Consider the following 22,229-nt stretch of genomic DNA (forward strand, 5'->3'; position numbering starts at 1 on the left):
CATTTGATCAATTTTAAACAAAATATATTGTAGTAATAATTTACCCCATTTGTTCAGATAATGAACGTTATATTATGTTTTTAAAATGAGAGTCAAAACAGAATGTATTGGATAATAAATGAGAAATTGTAAAATTTCAATTTCGGTATGATTAAATACATTCATGCTGCTATGTGTTGCCTTATCCGTTAGAATGTTTTGAACAATTCTTATTCTAATGAAGGAAATAAACTACTGTATAGTACTGAAGTTAATTTAATAGAGTTTAATTGTATAGGCAGTACTGAGGCCATATGAGAAAGTCTTTTGCTGAAAGTGGTATATGGGTTATTATTAGAATTTTATCCCAGATATGATATACCCACTGATGACTGAAACTGGAACACACGCATGGAAGGCATCAGCGCTAGCAAATTAGCTCTGAAGAAGTGCACCATACTATAATTCTAAGTCAAGAATAAGGCCAAAAACAAGAAGTAGAAACGACAGACTTTACAATAATAATACTTTTACAATTTTAATTTCAACTATTTATTTCGAGACTTTCGAGACGAGACCGAGATTTGGCCCTCGAGACCGAGACCGAGATCGAGACAAGCATTTGTTGACCGAGACGAGACCGAGACCGAGACGGCGATTTTTGACTCGAGACGAGACCGAGACAGCTATTTTTAAACCGAGACGAGACCGAGACTGTACAAAGTCTCGTCTCGATACCATCCCTAAGAAGTTATGTAGCCCTATTGCGTTCATGAGAACGAAAGCACAATAATTGTAACTATGCTAAATTACTATAGACTGCCAATTGCTCATTCAGAGAATTTATGAAGTTCACTTTATCGCAATAGTTTTATAAAAAAAACTGATAATAAATTATTATTATTATTATTATTATTATTATTATTATTATTATTATTATTATTATTATTATTATTATTATTATTATATTTGAAGTACAATCAAATATCATGACATTAATTATTTTTTTAATAACTGAATTGAGGTGAAAACTAAATCTTGATCTCGAAATATTAAGTTTAGGTATATGCGTTCTGTACCTTTCTAAAGTAATAAATGCTGGAATTGGTTTCAAGGCTGTTTCAATACTTTCTTCAAGGTAATATTAAAAATTATACAAAAAGATTTTCGAGACATTCGAGTCGAGTCGAGATTTTTACGAGCAGTCTCGACTGGACTCGTGTCTCGACTCGTCTCGAATTTAACAAAGTGTCTCGACTCGAATTCGAATCGAGCCAAGTCGAGATTCGAGGCGTCTCGACTCGTGCGTATCCCTACTTACCCTAGCCCATAAAGCGTTGAACAACTGTAAGGCAGGTATGAAAATACCAAGCTTTGAAATGTATGATTTTCTTTGCTATACTACTTCTAATCATTGGTGCCTTATGCGTTTTGACTGAACTTTGATAATCGTTTATAATGTGAATAAAAAATAATTTATGTTTCCTATTCTCTTTAAGGTTTCGTTTGTTTATTCGACGTCCAAGTGCAGTTCACACTGACGTGTCCTTCACTAAACCATATAGCAAATCCCTCTGGTACACTGTTATAGCCTCTATGATTATTCTACCCTTTGTCCTCTACGCTACTCTTAAAATACCTCCATACATTCTGAGAAACCCTCAGGAGGAGCATCAGTACACTTTTGACAGTTGCTGCATATATGTATTGGGAGCTTTTTGTCAACAAGGTAAGTGTCTTTCCTTCTAAACTTTATGGCCGGGAGGTGAATTTCAGACCTTTTACTTTAATTTCATGGTGGTAGGTGAACACTACATAGAAAACGCACGTGCTATTTTTGTAGGTATTTTCGTCCTCTCAATTTTATATTGTACTTTTTAATCAATTATCACATACAAATAACTTACAAACGTTAAGTCGAAATCAATTCTTTTAGGACAGATAAAAGATGACTCAAGAACTCAAAACAAAACGAGTTTACAGCATTTCGAGTGAATGTGGTAAGGCTTACGTTCGACGAATGGGACACACTATGCAAGGAACATCCCAACTATAAAGAACGTTTTCGGCAGATAAATCGGGACAGACTGACCACAGTATAAAAGAAGGGCATGCCTTTTCATTTCCTGAAAGCAATCTGCTATCCAGGTGCTTATAGTATATATAGAGATGGAAAACTAAACAAAGCTTTTTTTTTTTTTTTTTTTTTTGTATTGAAAGAAGAGAGCAATTCTGGCATGAACATTGGTTATCAACTTCCTACACGGATTTCTCGAATTAGAAATCAGTGCCAGCTGAGTTAGTCAACTGGAAGGCAACTTAATGGTAAATTCATAAGCCGATCATGATCCACCATGTCTATCCCAGATCCTATAATTGCAGTTTCTCTGTCTAGCTTCTTTATATTGACTATGAAGAAGAGAACTATCATTGTTTTCGAAACGTTGAACAACTTACGCTTCTTCTGACTGACGTCACGAGAACATCTCTTTAAATTATGGCAGCTTAGGAAAGCATCAACTGCTATTTCTATCACATATTTTTTATAATATTAATACTTCTTTAAGTAAACAGAAAAACATATGGTCAAACCACTTAAAAGTAGAGGAAAAATTACTAGAATTTAGGAAGAGTAGAATGCTATCTCTGTTTTAGATAATCAGAATAACACTTTCAGAGAAAATACAGAGTGTTCTTGTATTGTTTGAAGATTTGGTGTAGATGAACATACGGAGAAATCATGATTAGAAGACGAATGAAGAGCAAGATATATTAGAAGAAGAAAGATTCATGAAAACACTTGAAAATCGACAAAGAAATGAATGAAAGAAGAAGAAATTACTGAGATTAGTAAAATTGGAAAAAAAGTGTTTCTCGTGCCAACTTTATTCAGCATACATTTAGAAGTAGTGAGAAGATTTGAGTAAAATAAATGTGCTTTAGTAAAAAGTAAAATGGTAAATTAAATGGTATAGAAATGTGGGGAATGCCTTGTAGAAGTATAGTGCAGAACTGGAAAGCATTACAACGCTGGACATGTGCCTTACACTTCTAGTGAGAGTGATAAGAGCCATAATAGTGTGCGTCTTATTTGTTGCGTGAGAGTGCGTTTTCAAGAAAATTCAGTATGATCTAATTTGTCCCTGAAAAGTTTTAAGCGATACATGTAGGTGAATATTAGGGCTATGGTATGATCTTGCTATAGAATTAAAACTTACATATTATAGATTAATATGACGTATTTTTGTTTCATGTAAAATCTAAGATATCTTTGATAAATTAAATTATGTTCAACAAGTGACAAGAGGAGGAATACCGTCTAGAATATTATAAAATGTAAATATTTTAGACTAGCTCTACCTCACGTAATTGAAGATCCTGATTACTTAAGCTGTCCTGAGTAACGTAAGTCTAATACGACATACAAAGATATCTCACATATAGGAAGCTTCCCTTTCCGTTCTCATTTTTCTTGGCTAGTTTGGACTTATTAAACATATCCTCACTCACAACAAACTATGTTAGTTATGATTTTAAAATGCTCGTAAGGTATAATGTATTACATGGGATTCTCATTACTTTTTTTTTACAGGTTCTCCAATAAGTCCGGATACACTTTCTTCAAGGACAGTATTCTGGCTTGTATTGATAGCAGGGATGATCATATACTCATCATATTCAGCAGCATTAACATCACATTTAGCTGTCAAATCTGTAAAGTTACCATTTCGAACGCTTCATGAATTAGTGAATCAGCGAGAATACAAGCTGGCTACTGTTGGAAATTCTGTTATTGCAGACTTCTTCGCGGTAAGAATAAAATACATACAGTTACTTATGCTCGTATATAATTATATTTGTTACTATTGAGCGAGAATAACGGTCCGTTACACTAGTTACAGTTATAGAGCATAGATTACATGATATCTTCTATAACATTTTAACATTAAAAAAAAAAAAAAAAGAATTTGGGAAAATATGTCACATCACGTATGAAATTATTATAAAATGAAAGGAACTATATACTTCCTAAATATCTACTTGTACCTACATATGAACTCCTTCGCAGCTAAGCGGTTAGCGTACGTACTTTGGCCGTGGATACCCGAGTTCCATTCTCGGTGGAAGCTCCTGTGGCTCGAATTCCACATGAAGCTATATGTCCAAGTCTCATATAGCTTCTCTGTTGAAAGGACGCTAAACTGAAGATCAAAATCGTATATATTGTGTCCGTAGGTTTTCTCGGGGTTTCCCGTTTCCTCTCACTTTCTCATTCCACTAATTCTTCCATCATCATTCACTTCCTAAATCATCCGCCTCTCTTAGCATAATCGTAGTGCGTTAAACTAAAATATTTCACTTTCCTAATGAGTTTGAATAACCTTCGGGAAAAGACGTAGTTAGAATTCTTCGATATGAGTCGTAGATAACATATCCAATGTTTTTTTTTTTTTTAATAATACGGGAGAATCATCACGGATTAATCAAACGCTTAGTACGACGCTGATCACACGTGGAAACGTCTCTGAATACCGTTGTATATGTTTTTCCAACATTTCTCATAAACCTTATTCTTCCCGTGCAAGTAACTGGCACTGCTAGTATTTTACAGAGTGTGAGGCAAGAATTTCCAGATGAGCTCCTATAGACTATTTATTAGTTAGTACGATCTTCGAGAAATTACTTTTTTATACTGTACGCGACGCGAACGTGGTCAAGTTCTTTCGATTGTCATGTGCAGAACGCTATCCCCAAGCCATCTATAGGTAACAGAAATAACGTCTTAACGTGTAGCGAAACGACACACTCGGCAATAAACTTAACTACTTGCAGACAGTTGCTTTCCAAAGCTCACAAGTTCCATTATGCTGTATAATTGCAGCAATCAGATGCTGTATAATTGCAGTAAGATTTCTTTATATCTTTGAGCAAACTTTCTTGCAAGCTCACGTGTCAAAACATACTGCACTATATCCATGTATGAATAAATATCTTGAGAAGACATATGCATTCTCAATGGTCTTTGGTGATTTTATTTTCCGTCCTTCATTCTTTTTTTTTTTTTTATGAAAACCACAAAGATATATGAAGAAGTATGGTGACAATGACTCATCCGACCATTTCTCACTTCCGAGTCATCAGTTATTTGTTTTACGTTCGCAGAATCATTGGTGTTGTACAAAACATGATAATCCCTTATCAGCAGTCAATTCCAAGCAACTTGACGCTGTTGTCCGTGTCATACAAGAATAGGAAATGAAATGAAATCTATGAATTTTACGTCCCACGGTTATGCCGGTTAGGCTAAAGGAGACGGTGAGGATGAGAGATGAATGAAATGGTGGAATAAAGAAAGTGGGAGGAAACGGGAGAACCCCGAGGAAACCCACGCACACGGTGTTTGTCCACCACAAAGTTCACTTGGCGGGAGCAGGGTTTGAACCCGAGATCCCAAGCACCAGAGGTGAACGCTCTACCACTAAGCCACCGCGGCCCCCATACAAGAATAGGGTGACCAGAGTCTGACAAGCGAAATATAGGACAAATATAATAGTATTTCTATATGATAGTTTACTGCGTAGACAATACGAATATAATTATTTATGTTAGTTTACTGCATCGCCAATATGCATGTCCTTATTTCATTTAACGTTAACGTAACTTAATCATTCATTTTTGTTAAAATAGTACTAAACAAAAGTATTCAAAGAATTCAACACAACCCCGAATACTTTGATTAATTACAAAATGGTTTATTTTTATGAACGTAAACTTCGTGTAGGGCTGAGGACTTTTTAAAAATCGATTTTTGAAGTGGGATAATTTTAAGGAATGAGGGAAAATTTAGACCGGCAAGAAGGAACTACTTGGTTAGCATCACTATCGTAACTCTATGAAGAAACCTTTCCTGCTTTACCGACATCAAACAAGGCCTTCTCAGTAAAAACAATGTATTGCAAAACAATGGTTGTTGACTGTTATCCTTCCTAATCTTTTGACGAGTGTTAAAAAACAACAGCGGTTCATCATTTAAGAAAAGAGTGCCTGTGATTCAAAATTTTGTGAATAAAGAATGAAACATTAAAATGTTGCAAATAAATTAACTCAGGATATTTCGCAGGATATTTTAAAAAACAAGGACATTTCTCCATTTTCTAGTACCCTTTGCAACACGCAGTACAGCTCTTTAAAAAACAGTACTGTACTGCAAAAATCAGTACGTCTTATCACCCTACATAAGAACTCATGGAGGACTGTGATTGTCGACATAGGTTGTGCGACGTGCTTCTTGGGTTTCTCCATCCCTTGCACAGCAGTCACACGACGGTTCTGAGTGACAATCCGCTTTAATGCTTAACGAAACTTATCACTGAGGGTTTTTATCCCGACTCTGACCACATAACCAGCCGCCACAATTTGCCAACTTTGGAAATCAAAGAGTGTGAAGACACGGATCGTCATAGAAAAGGTTAAGAAATGTTGTGTGGATATATATATGGGGCGCCACCTTCTATTTTTGTCTTGACTGTACAATAACAAACATTTATTATTGTTATTTTAAATTCAGAGTTGCCAATGTTACATATTCTCCCCCCCAAAAAAGTTTGAAGTCGTTGAACCTAAGTAAATTTGTCATGCAAAAGATTTTTCATTTTTCTGGATGAACTTAGCGGTCTTTTCATACAGTACTGACGAAATCTATCCCTATTTTTTACTGGGTTATTTCACTGGATGTAGGGTCTGTGGTTGAAAGCCAAACTTTTGTTGTTTTTCTTTTCAATTATAGATGTTTGCTCCCGGGGTGGTCACTCAGGAAAGGGGAGATTGAGAAAGTTTCCTTACATAAGGTCGTCTGTTTTGCATTATCACCGTCTGCTCAGTTACCTTTACACTATCGTTCTGTTGCTCCTTAGGTAGTACGGAATTTCTTCTAACACACCACCATCAACAGCCTCGCAGTGCCATCGCCTGACCGTTGGTAACCAAGTTATCTGACGTGTTCCGAACTCCAAGTTGTTCTTTTGCTTTCATAACCACATGTATAAATCGTATACTCCGTCTACAAAATTCATCCAACCTCGACAGAAGTAGACCTTGGATTAACCTTTATGCAGAATAAATGGCGTATGCGTCCTTGACACGGGACACCTGAGTTTGATTCCCAGCGGGAGCTCACATGGTTTAAATCCCACGTTAAACTGTAGGTTCACGTTTTATACCTAGGTATAGCCTCCCTCAAATCAAATCCAAGCTTAGTATAGGCTTACATTTTCCAGTGCAGGCTTCTGGTTTCTGGGTTATTGGTAGAGCTCCCAGACGTCTCGGATTGACATTATCTACCCGCTTCACAGAAATTGTTCGAAACTGTAAATATTCCGATTTCCCTCCAAATTGTAAGTTGATATCATTGCTACGATATTTAAAAACTCCCGTTTATGAAGTTATCGATACTCAACTGATAGGAGTAACCTGCACTGTCACTCAGGTTTGGTGACTGTTGACCTATTATTTAATTAATTCTTATATTTCAGCAAGAAGCAAGTGGATAACTATGAATATAGTGGAAATTTTCATTAGGTATCCCGGTTCTTTAGTTTAGCAATGTAGCGATCCTAGTGGTTGGTCATCAAAGTAATCGTATTTGGAATTTGGACATAAATTTTTGAAAAGAAGAAAAATCTAATTAATTCTTATTTAGAAAAAAAATAAGGAAAAATGCATGGAATAGATGTGCTAAACGTTAGTTTTAGTAACACGTTAAATAAATGCAGTGTATATTTCTAATAAAGAGTTGCTAAAAATCAAAGAAAGATAAACATTTTTCGCAATCGGAAACTCATTACTTGTCTATTTGAGGTTAGATCTAAGCTTTTCCCAGTATCTAATCTTTCCATTGTTTTTGTACTGTCCTATTAATAATACACAATTATATGTATGTGCGTAATGACAATTCTTGCTAGTGCAGGTGCCTCAGGAGTTGCTGTTAAACTGTGCTAGCGGTAGGACGTGTTGTCCGGTGCAGTGTTTGTTCGCAGTTTGACGTGCTTAGCTTTACCACTACGTGTGGTTTATTTGTGTAAGTGACTCTATATTGTAAAATATTACGATGTTTCAGCTCGTTAGAAAAAATACTATCAAATGTGTTTTTGACAAGGAAAAACGTAATAATCGCCCGTCACCCATCGCTATTCATAAATGGATCGAAAACTTATTTAAAGAGGACTGCCATGACATTATTGCGCTCCAACTTCACTCTGATGAATATGCTGTGTTTGTGACTTTTAATACTGATGCCATTTTTGAAAAAGTGTTAAGTAAGCTCGAACCTACGGTACCATTTAAACATAGTGACGGTAGTACCTCTTTTGTCAAACTCGTCAATGCAATGGAGAATATTACCAGGGTAAGAGTCTTTAATTTACCAATTCAACTAGATAATAACGTTATTGTGCAAATTCTGACTGAATATGGAACAGTGAAAAATATAACCAATGAGACATGGTCTCAAAATTATCCCCTTGCAGTGTCCAACGGAATACGAACTGTGAACATTGTCCTTAAAAAACCTACCCCTTCACGTTTACTCTTTAACGGCTTTCGCGGCTTCATCTCATATGAAGGCCAGCCTGTAATGTGTTTTTTTCTGTCGATCATTAACTCACCGACTTAGTGACTGTGATAAGAAAAGAAGACAAGAACTGAATGGTCCTCATACGTCTCAAACGTCTGATATTTGATTTACCAAGTTTCCCCCCACTCCGCCCCGCATCTAGCGCACCGCCACTGCCTTTACAAATGTCATCCCTCGGCACTATTCCAAGAAAACCTTGTGAACAACATGTGCAATTACAACTAAACAGTTCAGAATCAGTAACTGACACCTCTACTACGATTGTTGCTCATACGGATGACAACTCTGATTCCACATCTGGCCTTATCAACAATGCAGCTGAAGCAACACACACACCTTATGTTACTGTTAATGACCTTGAAAGTGTTGCTAATATCGATACTTCGTCTGGTTCCCCTGGTAAACAGCCTGTTCGTGCTGAGGACTCCCTCCAAGCTATGAAACAAAAAACTGCTATGGAATTCATTACACCTACTTCAGATACAGACGGTATTGACCTTGACCTGGAAAGTGAAACAACAGACATTCCTGATACAAGGGAATTACGTTCACGAAAGAAACGTGGCTCACGTGGTTCTTATTCACAACCTGTGAATGTCATAACAACTCGAAAGAAGAAAAGGCGTGGTGCTTCAATAACTGAATGTTTACATCACGATGATACTGTATCAGGTGTGCTCACTGACCTTCAAGATTTGTAAACACTTTTTTCGCTTTTTTGTTGTCAGTGTGACTATATTGACGTTCTCGTCTTCTGTTTATAGTAATACGTTGCTATGTTCCAATCTTACATTTGCTTTTTTGTTTTCCTACTTATAACACTGTACGTTACACGTATTGTTTCCCTTAATGTAAACCGTATGCAAAATAGTGTTAAAAAAGAATTGTTTAAAAAAATTTGTTTATGATTATGACGCAGATTTTACATGTCTTCAGGAAATAATCTCCGATGAACACTGTTCTATCTTTGGTTATAATAGTCATGTTAATATTGGTGTACATGGTTTTGGAACTGCTATATTAGTGAAAGAAGGAATACAAATTGATTCCCTTAAAATGTTGGTGGATGGCAGAGGGATAGCGTTGTATTGGAAAAATACTGTAATTGTCAATATATATGGGAATTCGAGGCATCAAGGAAAGACGGGTAGAGAGACCTTATATTCTGAAGATTTGTTATATTTGCTTTCTGAACCCTTTAATAACATTATGCTCATCGGCGATTTTAATTGTGTACTTCGAGCTAATGATTGTGTCGGGACACCATCATATAGTCCTGCACTAAATTTTTTTTGTTTCTCAATATAGGCTGGTTGACACTGCTATCTACTGTAAAAAGGACCATATCTTTACTTACGTGCGCAGTAATGCGGCATCCAGAATTGACCGTTGCTATTGTAATCCAGACTTGGTTAAATTGATTGTTAAATATGACGTCTGTTTAGCCCCGTTTACTGATCATTTGGGTCTAGTTCTTGAATTTAATATTGGTTTGCCGTACTGTGTCTGGGGACGATCCTACTGGAAAATGTCCCCCCTTGGTCTAAATGATCCTTATTTTCTTAACCAGTTTCATCGGCACTGGTCAGTCTGGCTTCACCACCGCCACAGGTATACCACAAGCCTCAAATGGTGGGAGCAATATGTGAAACCCAAAATCAAATGGCTATATATCGATCACTTTCGAGATAGGAATGTCAATAGTAACCATATGATGCAATTTTATATGACATGTTTACAATCTGTTAGTGGTTTATCGGCTACTTCCCCAATATCGTACCGAGATATGCAGTATTATAAAGGTAAAATTTTACATTTGCAGAGAGAATGTACTGAAAAATTTCGTTACTATTGTAAAGATAACACTGTGGTAGAAAACGAGCATATGACGTTATATCATCTAATTCATACAAAGAAACGTAAAAATCGAGCTTTAATTTCAAAATTAACCTCTAATACTCAGCAAGTACTAACTAATCCGAGTGAAATTAGAGCTCACATTCATAATACATACCAAGAGTTGTGTAATGTATCACAGAACAAGACTCCTGTTTGGCAATTTACGCCTCTGCCAGGTTATACAGTGACATCTGATTATAACGACATGTTAATGCAACCATATACAAAAAATGAGATCCATGATGTAATACTCAGTTTTCAGCGTTATAAAACTCCTGGAATTGATGGATTAGTAGCAAAATTTTATCAAAAGGTGTTTCCTATTATAGCAGATGAGTTTACTACTATTGTCAATGAAATATTGCATCATGGAGTAATTAGTGAATCCTTTGCTACAGGTGTCATTATATTAGTACCAAAGTTACCAAATCCTACTTGTCTTAAGCATTATAGAGCGTTAACTATGTTAAATGTTGACTATAAAATAGTAGCAAAATGCTTTTTCAATAGGTTAAAAACAGTGCTCTCAAGCATTCTACACCCAATGCAAGCAGGATTTCTAGAAGGTAATAAACTTCTTGATGTATTGATGGATCTTCGCGATGCCGTGGCATATTTTGATTACAACAAATGTAAAGGTGGCCTTCTATCTATAGATTTAAGGACAGCATTTGATTTGGTTAACCATGGGTATTTATATCAAGTAATGGAAAAAAATTGGATTTCATCCTGCTGTAATTAATCAAGTGAAAATTTTGTACATGTTTGCGAGATCTAAAATTCAGGTGAATGGTTATTTAACTCCTTTTGTAACAATCAATAGATCTATTAGACAGGGGTGTCCGCTTTCTATGTCTCTTTTTAATATTTACATGTCACCATTGATTTGTGAATTACATGCTAAGCAAATAGGTATTTCCTTTGCTGATCTCCACCTTACAGTGCGTTCCTATGCTAATGATTTTTCTGTTTTAGTACGAGATGAAGCTCAACTTAATCAAGTTATTCATGTTATACAAAATATTGGACAATCTAGTGGAGCATGCATAAATTTTCAGAAAACAAAATTGCTTGCATTTGGTACTTGGGATTTTCAGATGATTACTTTTCCTATTCTCCATGTTGATAGGATAAAGATTTTAGGTGTCTATTTTTATTGCACGGTCCAACAAATGATTTTAGAAAATTGGTCTCTAGTCCTCCAGAAGGTGAAAGGTTTATGCCAATCGTGGAAATTTCGTGACTACTGTCTTGAACAAAGAATTTGAATTGTTAATACATATATTACATCTCACCTTTGGTATTTAAGTCCTGTTTTACCGTTGCCAAATCGAATTGCCCGCTCTATGCAAGCTGCAGTTTATTGGTTTGTTTGGAGAGGTAACATTTTTAAAACACCCATGTATGTTCTTACTCAATCTAAAAATGCTGGAGGTCTCAACATGGTGGATATATATTGCAAAAGCACTGTTTTATATTTGATTAATTGGATGTACAAATTACAATTAAATAGGGCCTACACCCAGTTTTGCTAAAATCTGGGGTCTCTATTGGGTACAAGCCACGGCGGTCACCCCTCCTCTTAATATGTCGATTCTTTCAAACACTGTAAAATATTCGTATGATGATGTACTCTTGAATTCTAGTTACATGGTTCTAGACTTAGATACTCCCAAACGTCAGAATATTAAAATCTTGTACAGCTCGTATCAGTGTAAACAAAATGTTACTATTAAACGAAAAGACAATTTTCCTAACTATAATTGGGATATGATCTGGGAAAATATCAATAACACAGTCCTAAATGTCAATCAGCGCTCTGTGTGGTACCGAATTGTACATGACGTCATACCAACTAATATAAAGTTACAGAAAATTAAGCTGATGTCTATCGGAACATGTTCACATTGTAGTAGAGACGATACTTTACAACATCGGCTTTCCACGTGTGATTTGGTGCACGACATATGGTTGACGTTCGCAAGTATCATGTGTATTCTAGTTCGTTGTGGGATTCAGGATATTTCTCCGCTAATGATTTTATTTCCTGCATTTTCATATTATCCTCATTACAAACAAAATAGTGTAATCTGGTTGTGTGGTGTAACTGTGGAATATTTGATTCAAAGTCAAACGCCAACCCTTGTAGGCTACTTTTTTTCACCTGTTGAAAGAACGATGGAAGATACCTGAAAATATCAAACGAAAACAGTTCTCGAATTATTTAACTGTTGTTGATGAAAAATTAACAACGATGTATTCATAATTTTTGCATTACTAATTTTTTTTGTTTTTTTTTTTTTAAGTTTCTGCTGTTTGTGATTTGATTCCTTGTTATTTGCTCATAATACAGTATAAGTTATCCTTTTTGAAAAAAAGTGGTAGAGCGTTCACCTCTGGTGCTTAGGGTCACGGGTTCAAACCCTGCTCCCGCCAAGTGAACTTTGTGGTGGACAAACACCGTGTGCGTGAATTTTCTCGGGGTTCTCCCATTTCCTCCCACTTTCTTCATTACACCATTTCTCTCATCATCACCGTCTCTTTTAGCCTAACCTGCATAACTGTGGGATGTAAAACAATAATTTCATTTCATTTTCTTATTAGTGCACAGCCAGGGTTATAGGTGTCTCTACCTTCGCTAGTTGGCTGGCTAATGCTAATAGATGCCACTAACACGCACGCAATTTTCAGAATAGTTATTGCACTATTAAATGTTTACTGAGTACTTTTGTCGTAGGACATCCTATAATAACTCTACCAACAATATGTTGAAAAGCCATTGCGCCCACTGATTTGCTGTTTTTCTTTCCCTTCAGGTAACTGTTATCCTTGATTACTGAACTTTGCACGATTTTTCCCCTTTAGACTAATTGTTTTTTCGTGATATAATGAAAAAAGAAAGGTATACGTGTTTTTATTTCTTCAGTAAAATTAAACAAGTTCAAGTGTTGAAAATTTCCCAGAAAAAAGTGTGGGAAAAAACTTCGTTTATTTTAAAGCCGTTTTCTTCCAAGGCATTGCATCCCTAGTGACTTTTTTTACAATTATCAATGTATTCCCTTTATTGCAATCACCAATGAAATTTCATTTAGTAAAATCACTAATTTATTCCCTTTATTAGAATCACCACTCTATTCCCTTTATTACAATCATCACTTTATTCCTTTTGTTACAATCACCACTCTATTCCCTTTACTACAAACACCACTTTATTCCCTTTATTGCAATCACCACTTTATTCCCTTTATTACAATCACCACTTTATTTCCTTTAGTGCAATCACTAATTTATTCCCTTTATAACAATTAGCACTTTATTACCTTTGTTACAATTTCCAATTTATTCCTCTATTACAGTCTCCAATTTATTCCCTTTATTACAATCACCACTTTATTTCCTTTGTTACCATCTCCAATTTATTCCCTTATTACAATCTCCAATTTATTCCCTTTATTACAATCACCAATTTATCTTCCTTTATTACAATCCCCAATTTACTTAAGTTTTATTACAATCACCAATTTATTTCCTTTTATTACAATCACCAAGTTATTTTCTTTTATTACAATCACCAAGTTATTTTCTTTTATTACAATCGACAATTTACTCCATTTATTACAATCCAATTTATTTTCTTTTATTACAAACGCCAACTTATTTCCTTTATTACAATCACCAATTTATCTTCCTTTATTACAGTCGCCAATTTATTCCCTTTATTACAATCATCAATTTATTTCCTTTTATTATAGTCAGCAATTTATTTCCTTTTATTAAAATCACCAAGTTGTTTTCTTATATTACAATCGACAATCTATTCCCTTTATTACAATCGCCAATTTATTTCCTTTTTAAATCACCAATTTATCTTCCTTTATTACAATCACCAATTTTTTCCCTTTATTACAATCACCAATTTCTTTCATTTTATTACAATCACCAATTTATCTTCCTTTTTTACAATCACCAATTTATTCCCTTTATCACGATCACCAATTTATTTTCTTTTTATTACAATCACCAATTTGTTTTCTTTATTACAATCACCAATTTATTTCCTTTTATTACAATCACCAATTTATTCCCTTTATTACAATTAGCATTTATTTCCACCGGAATCGGTGATTTAGTCGTGTAATCTAAATATCTTTGGATGGAAGACATTGTAAGGGGGAGGCGAGAAACAACAACTTATGCTCTCTTGGTTGGTTTTGCATGACAGTCTATGCATCAGTCAACAGAATGGAATTTTATCTCCGGTTGTGATACAGAGTGCACGTTTATAATGAGTCCTATCTTTCATAATCTTAGAGTTGTGTTCGGACGCAAACCACAAAAAAGTCGACTCAATGTATGTATTTCCGTACCTTTTCCTGACACCTTCCTTGCTATAAAATCCATATCATCTGCAAAGTGAATATAATTAATCATTCCATGTCCTACCGAAATATCACTTTCCCAATAAAGATCGTTTGTATATTTCTCCTTTGAATACTGAAGAAACACTGGACGCAATAACAATTTTAGAGGTTTTCGCAATCATCGACACTTGTATCTCAAAGGATTTCGAAATTGAACTTGTAAATATTATATTGTGATTCAGGTATTTTCCGAGCATGATAAAATAAGGAAGCTACGTGTAATGGAACAGGTTTCTAATCTCCTGTGTGTTCTTTTATTATTTCATTTTACTTTATCAAAGAATAGGAACCAAACTTGGGATCATTACATCTACTTATGAATTATGCTTTCTGTGATAATGCAATATTAAATATAGTTGAGAACTGATTTTCACCATTTGTTTTCCAGAATGCAAAGTATGGCAGTGCCAGAGTTGCCTGGGAGAATATGTTGGAGCCTTTTCCGGAACACCTTTTGTCCTCTTCCGAAGAGGCTCTGGAATTGGTAGACAAGAAACCTAAATATGCTGTGGTTGTTCCTCAAGGATTGGACTATTACAGGGAGCATTTCGTTTGCCGTATTACAGACACTGGTCAAGATATTTTCCAGGGACAAGATTCAATAGCTCTCCAACTACATGCTCCATATAAAAATGTATTTAAGTATGTGTAAGTACTAAAAAATGCTTTATTAAAACAAATAATAAATATCTGATTTTGGGTATAACTATGTGAAGTTATAATAATTACTTAATATGGCAATTAAGAAACGAGACTGTAGTTGTAGAAATGTTAAATGAATAACATGAGAAATCAAATTATCTTAGTCTATTCAAAGTAGTAACCTTCTTTTAACATAACAGCTTTTGTCATTGCTTCCTGAGTGGTGGAAGCATCGTCGAAAGACCAACCCTTCAATAGTGTTTGCAATTTGGAAAAAAGAAAGTATGATAATGTGATAAGTCTGGAAAGTATGAGGTATGGTAACCAACGAACACTTTTTGTGTCAAAAACTGCGTTGTATCCTGGAGAATTGTCATGTCCGCTGGAGGCCACTCTGATACTCCGATCTCACATGTGTGATTCTTATCAGTATATGTTTTAGAACTCCCACATAAAAAGTCCCAGAGACAGTTTGGCGCTAGGTACAAACTTTCGGTCGACAATTCTTTCTCTGTCTCAAAAACAATCATCATCTCATTATCTTCCACAGTGTTATCTTAAAAATCAGTACTCGTCATTTTCCAGACTTCCTGCCAGCATTTAACGTCTTCTGACCAGGGCCCGGATCTTGTTGACAAGTCAACTTTTTTCTGTTACACATAGCACAAGGCAAGTTCAAATACAAACGTTATCCATGAACTCTAGGTTCTAAAATATATATTTTTAGGGTCATCTTTTGGTCACTTTTTGCAGTTTTGAAGTTTCAGGTAATCTTTTAATATTTTAAAGTAACTTTTAGGTTACTTATGGTCTTTCTATTCTTTTTCTTCTACATAAAGAAACCTTAAAATGAACACTATTTACGGATGTGAAAAAGATGAAGTTAAATAATCTCCTTCCATGCTTCCTGACTATTGAGGTGGAAAAACTGCATTCTTTACAAGCTAATGAAAACTAAGCTGTGGCTGGTTAACGAAAGGTGGGGGTTGGTAGGTGGCCAAACAGATAGTTTTGGGTTGTTGACTACAAAGGATGTGATCACGTGAATCATTAAAATGGATTAGAAGGAGTGCAAAGATTTTAAACAGGGTTTTTATCTATTATTTTCATGTAGTCTACACTTGCGAACTTTTATTGTTTTAAGAGTGGTTCCTAATTTCAACTTGGGAGTGAATTGATGCTTTCAGTACGTACAATACCGTACAATGGACATAAATGATCAATGGAGTGCAACTAACTGAAACAAAACTTTTTTTTTAATATGAGTGAGAAACGTGAATTAAAACACAATATATATATATATATATATATATATATATATATATATATATATATATATATATATATATTTAAAAAAAATGTCAATGTTTAACGAAATAAACCTTTAAGAACACGCAAGTTTTAAGGTCAATTTTTGTGAATTTTAGGGTCATTTTAGAGGAATTTAATGTAATTTTATAGGTCACTTTTTAGAAAATTTTAGGTCAACAAGATCCGGGCCCTGCTTATGACTTTAGAAAAACTGCAACGAGGAAAGCTATTGAATCCATAAACCACTTTCAACAACTAGATTTTTCCATTCAATTTTCCTAAAGTACAAACAGAACTTGTCGAGATGGTGAAAAGATGTCAGAATACCAGTCTATACTTAACTGCATCCCGAGGGGGGGGGGGGCAGTGGCTCAGTGGTAGAGCGTTCACTTTCGGTGCTTGGGGTCTTTGGTTCTATCCCAGTTCGCGCGGTGTGGACTTTGTGGTGGACAAACAACGTGCTCGTGGGTTTTCTCGAGGTTCTCCCTTTTCCTCTCACTTCCTTCATTCCACTATTTCATTTATTATTCATCATCATCGTCTCCTTTAGCCTAACCGACATAATCGTGGGACGTAAAGCTCAAAGATTTCATTTCATTTTAACTGCGTCACGCATTAAACTGCTTATCGTCCAAGCTGGATGTTTTCGAGGTCAAACGCAAGGTTCACTACTATGAGCAACACACATTCCAAAATTAACTTCGCTGAAAAAAAAATGTTAGCACACTTTCCTAATTGCCACCTGTGTATACATTAATTTACTTGACTTAACGAGTGAAATTACGTGTATTTTGGTTTTAACACTCCTTATTATATACGTTTCGTAGATTTTTCCGTATTCTTTTACACATTAGGGATAAATAAACAAATTAGGGATAAATTTTACGCTATTGAGTAATAATGAATCGTGATTTTCAATTCATTGATTAATATTTCATTTCTAATTGTTCTATATGAGGCCAGCAGCATAAAGGTATTCTATTACTTAGGATTTAGCATTTAGATTTCTGCACTTTAGGCACCTATGCCTATGGACATTAGCCCCATCACGTACGACGAATGATGTCTCTCGGGGAGCACACTATTCGTGAAAAGGGAAGGAAGTGACCTGGAACTTTCAAGTTAGGTACCAACCCGACATTTGTCTGGTGTAAATGAGGAAAACCTCATTCAGGATGGCTGGCCTCAAAAAGTTTTTTACACTTTTTGCAACGAGTGGCCCCACCGCGAACCGAACCCGGAACCAGTTGCACCGAAGGCGAGAGCGTTAGCGACTGCGCTACGAGAGGCCACAGTATTCCATAATGTTGGCAATGTATGAAAACTGATGAATCCAAGAGTTGTATATGTGAAACATTGCAGTTCTTCATATCCTTTAGGATCTTCTCTAACATACACTTGTTTGCAATTTTCATATGTCGTAATCAACGGTTTAGAAGGACTGTGGCCCACCCAACCGTTTTTTTTAAATAGGAAAATACGATACACATTCCCTCATTTTACGCCTACAAAATCTGTACACAGTTTCATTCACTTTGGTCAAATTCTTCTTGCCTTTCTGGCGTCAAATTTCAAAATTTTGGGTGGTGGGTTTTTGCCCCTAAAACCGATTTTCCACAGAAAATAAAAAACTTGTATTTGTTTATTTTTTGCGTATTGTTCCTACACAAAGTTTCATTGCAATTCTTCATGCCCTTTAGGTACTTCTGACATACTGTTATTAGCACTTTTGATATTTGATGATCAAAGGTTTGGAGATGTCCGTGTCCCACCCAACCGTTTTTTCCAGAAAATTACGAGACACATATTCCCTCATTTTGCGTCTACAATATCTGTGGACAATTTCGTTCACTTCAGACCACTTGTTTTTGCCTTTCGGGCGTCAAATTACAAAATTTTGGATGCGGGCTTTTGCCCCTAAAACCGTTTTTTCCCAGAAAATAAAAAGAAAACGTGTTCGTTTATTTTATGTGTAGTATCTACATGCGAAATGTTATCAAAATTGGAGTGTTACACTTAGGAAGTGTTGCTTGTTAGTAATAGAAGTTCACCTTGCGGTCCACTTTTTAATTCACCTAGCACAACTTATTCAATAATTTCAGCATACGTAAGCATAACCACGTGCAGTTCAATCATAATTCACTTTGTCACGAAGCACACACATTGATTAGATTCAAACGTGTTCACTTCCTTACCACACATCTTGTCACTGTAAAAATCTGATTGGTTAATTCAGTATGTCCTGCCATTCCTTTAAACAATTTGGAAAACGAGTTCTATTCCATAACTTATTTGTAAAATCATGAAATAAATATAGATTTGCTAATAAGTTTTTAACAAACCTCCACATTGGTAGTCATCAGAAAAAAATAATTCCTTCCTGTCTATTATAAGCTAATTAGAGCAATTTCAGTACTTCTAGTGGTATCACAAGGTAGGACGGATATTATCCAGATGTTACTAAATTTCGTTTCTGATATCGCAAGAGGCACCAGTTTTATCACCAGGGGATACATGTGAGAAATGGGAGCCACAGGAAAGAAGCATGTATACCGCGTCCTTGAGTTCTCTGAAACAAGATCACTAATCACTGCCTAAAACAATTTTGTACACGATTTCATAAGAAAGTGCTAAGTAAAAAGGGATGACGTATATGAATAATGTTCCAAATTTACAACTCGATGTTTGTAATAAGAAGAAATCCACGGGACACTCATCTGTTTCCGACGATTGATGTCTGACTAGGTGGCCTCCCTGGTCACTTAATCTCTCTCGTATTGACTGTCTTCTTTAGGGTTTCCGCTAAGATTGAAGTGTATCATCTGAAGAATCGGATCCAATTGTCTGTATGTAGAGTTGACCAAATTATGCTCTGATGAAAAAATGAAATCTTTGAGTTTTACGTCCCATGGTTATGCCGGTTAGGCTAAAGGAGACGGTGATGATGAGTAATGAATGAAACGGTGGAATGAAGAAAGTGGGAGAAAACGGGAGAACCCCGAGGAAACCCACGCACACGGTGTTTGTCCACCACAAAGTTCACTTAGCGGGGGCTGGGATAGAACCCAGGACTCCAAGCACCAGAGCTGAACACTCTACCACTGAGCCACCGCGGCCCCATTATGCTCTGATGTATGTGGATGAAGTTGGACTATTGTGTGGACGCATACTTTACGACTGAAAGAGACATGTAGCACTTGTAGCTCCAACTTCATGATATTTTCTTTTCATGCTATATGTTTCAATACTCTTAAGTTTTTACTTCTTAGAAACATGCGAAGAAATCAGAGACTTCATTTATATTAGCCCTATATTTAATATATCTTAATCTTAAAAAGAGAAGATGATTCTAATGTTATTCTTTGCGTTTTTCTTTACAACAGATTAATGCGCGCAGAAGAATCTGGCATTTTGAGAAGGCTACGTGATCAATATTGGCCAAGAAATATTCAGCCAGAAGATGAGTGCATCAGCAAATCAGTGGATGGTTTCAAATTTCATCAAATGACTAATCTTATGATTGGCTACTTGTTTGCAATCCCATTCTCTTTGTTTATTCTTTTAATTGAGCGTTGTTTTGCCAAGTATACAAGAAACAAACACTCAGAAAACCGGCTTCCAGCACAACAAATTGATGTATTGGTATCAAGAAATGATTTTATGAGAATATCTTACGCTCTAAACACAAGAGAGCTAAATATTGTTAAGTATTTGACGAGAAATCCTTTGTCTCGTCGACAAGATACATCAAATGAAAGTTCTTTAGTTGTAAACAGATACGTAAGAAGACCTGCTTGCTCAAGAAGACCACTAGAATCTGCTGAACTTGATTCGTCCATACATTCAGACGTTTCTAACAATCAAAATTCAGCAAAAAGCGTTTCTCGAGTCAGTATATATTCTAGATCATCAAACGACCATTTGAATCGAACTGGACATCATGGACACTATTTGCCATAGTTGCTACCTGAACAATGGCTTAAGTTCATTTATAATTGGAGATAACTCTCACATTCTTAAAGAGACAACTATAAGTTTTGACTAGTTTGCCTTAAGTATAAGTTATTCTGAACTTAAGAAAAGATTAAATATTTTAATTGTATCCTAATAACAAATGATAAGTGTCTCAGTGTGTGTGTCACGTTATCCTAATAATAAAAAAACTTCCGCTAATAGATATTCCTATCTGCGTTATCTCTTGCCTGCCTGACGATCACTACCTGCGCTGTTGGATGTTAAACTGTACAGACAAGTTTTCCAATTTAAAACTACTATAGTTAATTCAACGAATCTTCTGATCTTGATGTAAACATTGCAGAATGGTATTACTCCGCCAGTCATCGGATAATTAATTGGCTATCGGTCAGCGCTTCTTTCGAGAAGTACGTGCTTGTACTCTGTCGGTGTTTTACATATTTCCCCACACGCAGCTATGTTGTAAACTGTGATTCGCGCGTAAGGTGGGTCAAAGCTACTCTCTACGCATGCGTATTCTCTTTTATTGCATTAATTCAATTTAGTTCTTAGATGGTCTAGTGTTGTTTCTGGAAATGAGCCTTATAAGCAACAAAAACATTGAAAAACAGCTTACTTGACAATGGACTATTTTCTTCTGCCGAATGGATGTTCCAATAAAATGAAACAATCACCACATGTAATCGTTTACATGAGGTACTGAACGTTCCTTGAATAAACTATAGTTCTAATGGGATGTAAAATAGACAAAGACATCTATGTAGTGTAACGTAGAAAATAGCTTTAAAGTACCGTAATAGAATGGATTTAGACTTATACTTGTAGAATAATAAAATCCAGTGAACATGGCAGAAGAGTTGATTTTTCATTTATATGCAAAATAACAAACACATGACCCTGAAATGTATACAGGGCATGGCTAAGATGTGTACGACCTGTGCAACCGCACACAGGGGTGTTTTAGGGAAGGGCGAAAAAACGGGAAAAATATTTAAAAATAATGAAATGAAATTGTTTTATATAATTTTGAAGGCAAACCTACATATAAGGTAACTGAAGCGAATATCGCTGCCAATTCGGAATATTGGAAATACTTCATTCATCTTAAAAAAAAAAAAAAAAAAAAAAAAAAAAACCTCTACATCAACTACATTGGCCCTTGTAATAAAATGACCGCCATTGAATTTTCAATACGACAACCAGCCACAGTTTATTAATGTTTCTGTTACAATATACAAAACGGCAATATTGAATTGAGTTGAGTGAATTTAACGTTCTCTTCAGTAGCGAGGCTAAATAAGACGTGGACCTACTGATTTACGTGGAATCCGAATCACATGAGCTCCGCTGAGAATCGAACCTGGGTCTAA

General features: G+C 35.5%; 1 protein-coding gene across 1 annotated transcript in view; it reads left to right on the top strand.

Moving 5' to 3' along the window:
* The window catches only part of LOC145672792 (glutamate receptor ionotropic, kainate 5-like), an 87,463-nt gene extending 66,166 nt beyond the window's left edge, over positions 1-21,297 (top strand). Inside the window, exons 2-5 of the mRNA XM_081741950.1 lie at positions 1,479-1,708; positions 3,572-3,789; positions 15,320-15,579; positions 20,268-21,297. Coding sequence (XP_081598076.1) covers positions 1,479-1,708; positions 3,572-3,789; positions 15,320-15,579; positions 20,268-20,844 — 1,285 coding nt within the window. The 3' untranslated portion in view covers positions 20,845-21,297. The remainder of the gene's footprint in view (positions 1-1,478; positions 1,709-3,571; positions 3,790-15,319; positions 15,580-20,267) is intronic.
* The last annotated feature ends 932 nt before the right edge of the window (positions 21,298-22,229 follow it).

The sequence above is a fragment of the Thermobia domestica genome, chromosome 16 (genome assembly GCF_964235325.1).
Source record: "Thermobia domestica chromosome 16, izTheDome1.hap1.1, whole genome shotgun sequence".
Classification (NCBI taxonomy): domain Eukaryota; kingdom Metazoa; phylum Arthropoda; class Insecta; order Zygentoma; family Lepismatidae; genus Thermobia; species Thermobia domestica.